The 3024-nt window shown below is 42.4% G+C and overlaps 1 protein-coding gene across 1 annotated transcript; it reads left to right on the top strand.

Moving 5' to 3' along the window:
- Positions 1–1277: 1277 nt before the first annotated feature.
- LOC308372628 (beta-1,3-galactosyl-O-glycosyl-glycoprotein beta-1,6-N-acetylglucosaminyltransferase 3-like) lies at positions 1278–2390 on the top strand (the record flags this gene model as incomplete). Its single annotated transcript, XM_080847848.1, has 1 exon — positions 1278–2390. Exon 1 carries the CDS (start codon positions 1479–1481, stop codon positions 2388–2390), a length of 912 nt encoding a protein of 303 aa, XP_080703974.1. The 5' UTR covers positions 1278–1478.
- Between the last annotated feature and the right edge of the window lie 634 nt (positions 2391–3024).

The raw sequence follows: 3024 nt of genomic DNA, 5'->3' as shown, positions 1-3024 counted from the left end.
AACCGTTCGCCCGTGACAGCCAATCAAAGTTTGCGACGAAGTCGCCAGACAGGACGTGGGCTCATATCTCAGCAACGATTTCATGTATCAAGACCAAACTTACTACATGGACCGCTTACCTCATCAGGAAGACGCTTAAGAAATTTGGTGACCTTTGACCTCTAGGTGGCGCTGTAATTAGCAAAAATGCATTTTGGCCTGTAGCTGTTGACGTGTTTGGAATTTCAACTTACTAGTGGCATCTATACATGCTCTTGGAGGTCTTTAGATTTACACATGCAAATATGTGACATTATCATAATTGATCAGGGCGCCATATTGAATTTAGTCAAAAAACACTAAAAAGCAAACACAGGTCACAAATTTGATCTGATCTTCACCAAAATTGGCGCAGACCATCATTAGACCATGCATTATAACCGTATTAGTTTATGGAACAATTGATGAAAGCGTTCGCCAGTAGCAGCCAATCGAATTAGGCGGCGAAGCCGCCAAACAGGAAGTGAGCTCATATCTCGGCAACCCTGTAATGTATCAAATCCAAACTTGGTACATGGACTGCTGACCCCATCTGGGGGACAGTCAATACATTTGGTGACCTTTGACCTTAATTTAATCCAAAACACTAAAAAGTTTGCACAGGTCGCAAATTTGATCCGATCTTCACCAAAATTGGCACGGCCTTTCTAAAGACCAAGCCTTATCACTGCATTGCGTTCTGAAAGCATTCGCCTTCAACAGCCAATCGAATTTGACCGATTCGCTGCATGAACCCTCCATCGCTGCTTGCAGCTATATTTTCATTTTGTTTTTACATTTTTCTATTTTGTAAGTGTTGAGATATTCACACACACAAAAAATGAATAATCTGGGTACTTTAGCCTAACACCTAAAGGAGAATACTCTCATTTAATTCCGCTCACATGCACCCACACACACACACACACACACACACACACACACACACTCAGAGTTATGTATGACTCTAACCCTTGCCTCCTCCTTCATTCTTTGCAAGGGAGGCAGGTGACATCTTTCCTCAGGTGCATTTGCATTCAGCACTGTCTGAGGGGCACTTCCATTTCAGTTTGACTTTAAGCACAATGGCTCTGGTAGGAACATTTTTTAGACAAAAGACACTGAAAGCTATGTGTATGATATTGATGTGCATGTGTCTGACTTTGATTTTATTGAAGACCTCAAAACTGAAAAAAACTAAAGACAGGTCTTCAAACGAACAGAAGTTACAGACCAGGGAGCTGGGGGAAATACAGGCATGCTCAGCAATCGTTCGAGGAGATTTGGAAGGACTCGCTAAGGAGGACCTCAGCAGACTTCTGAAGAAGAGAAGACGTGTCGCTTTGCCAGAGTCTTTCTATCTCAATTCCACAAAGGATTGCAGTGCTTACATCAAAGACAGGGGGTTTCTAACCGTAACTCTCAGCGAAGAAGAGAGGGACTTTCCTATTGCCTATTCCATGGTGATCCATGAGAAGATCGAGATGTTTGAGAGGCTCCTCAGAGCTGTGTACACACCACAGAATGTGTACTGTGTGCATGTGGACAAGAAGTGTTCAGAAAACTTCATGAAGGCTGTGGAAGCCATTGTTTCTTGTTTTCCAAATGTGTTTGTGGCAAGCAAACTGGAGAGGGTTGTTTATGCCTCTTGGTCTCGAGTCCAAGCTGACCTGAACTGCATGAATGATCTGGTGGACTCGACTGTTGAGTGGAAGTACCTTATCAATACCTGTGGAACTGACTTCCCCATCAAAACCAACACAGAGATGGTGCGAGCACTAAAAGTGCTAAATGGACGGAACAGCTTAGAGTCTGAGGCAACTCCTGAGCACAAGAAAGCTCGCTGGGAATACCATCATAATGTCACTGAGTCTGATGTCATCCGGACTGGCATTAAGAAGAGCCCCCCTCCCATCAGTACTCCAATATTCTCTGGAAATGCTTACTTTGTGCTGTCTAGACAGTTTGTGGAGCACTTGTTTAAAAACCCAGAGGCTAAAGCTTTGATGGAGTGGGAGAAGGACACATACAGTCCAGATGAGAACTTTTGGGCAACTCTTCAGCGCATGCCAGGTATGCCAGGGTCCAGCCCTTCCAACAACAAATACGACATGACAGACCTGAACTCCATAGTCCGTCTGGTGAAGTGGATTTCTCTGGAAGGAGACATAAGGAAAGGGGCACCCTATCCTCCGTGTAATGGTATGTATAGAAGACAGGTATGTGTGTATGGTGCTGGGGATCTGAAGTGGATACTAAGCCAGCACCACCTGCTCGCCAACAAATTTGACCCCGAAGTTGATGATGTTGTACTTACATGCCTGGAACATTATTTGCGCATGAAGACACCAATTGGACAATCACTACAGTGACTTGCTGAGGAACTCTACAAAATAAAATGGTAATTGTTCATTCATATGATTACGTTTTACTGGAACTGTGCACATCTTACTACCAGTGAATCAGTCATTCTGATACCTGATATGACTATGTCTTTATTAGATATTACATTGTTGTTAAACATTCTATAATAGAATTTGTACAGTAAGGATTTTGGATGCAGAGTATTGTGTATAAGTTCTGACTGCACTGAGCTAGTCATACATCAGAAGGACAGAAGTAACAATTATGCATCAAGATCACACATGATTTTTGGGTGGTTGCCAAGTTGATAATTATCTTTTAAAAACATGCTATTGTGCTGATTATGTGTTTATTATGTATCTTTATTTTCTTTCATTTGGTATACTTATATTTGTACTGTAACTGTGTCATGCATTGGCCTCTGTGTGACGTACTGACATTTGATGTCTTTGGAACAAGTATTACAGGCTAGGCAAAAATCAAGCAAAGGAAAGGTTAGCATAACAGTACTACAGCCACACTTAATTGAGCTAGTTGAGCTTGTACACTTAAGATGTGCAGGTATTTGTTCCAGCAGGTATTTCCGTTGAAACCGGCAGCTGTTTCCTTTGTCCTTGTCACTTTGTCACTGTGAGAAGACTT

The sequence above is a fragment of the Sprattus sprattus genome (genome assembly GCF_963457725.1).
Source record: "Sprattus sprattus genome assembly, chromosome: 11".
NCBI classification, from domain to species: Eukaryota; Metazoa; Chordata; class Actinopteri; order Clupeiformes; family Clupeidae; genus Sprattus; species Sprattus sprattus.
Note: the sequence above shows the minus strand (reverse complement) of the source record. Positions and strands in the feature narration are given on the sequence as shown.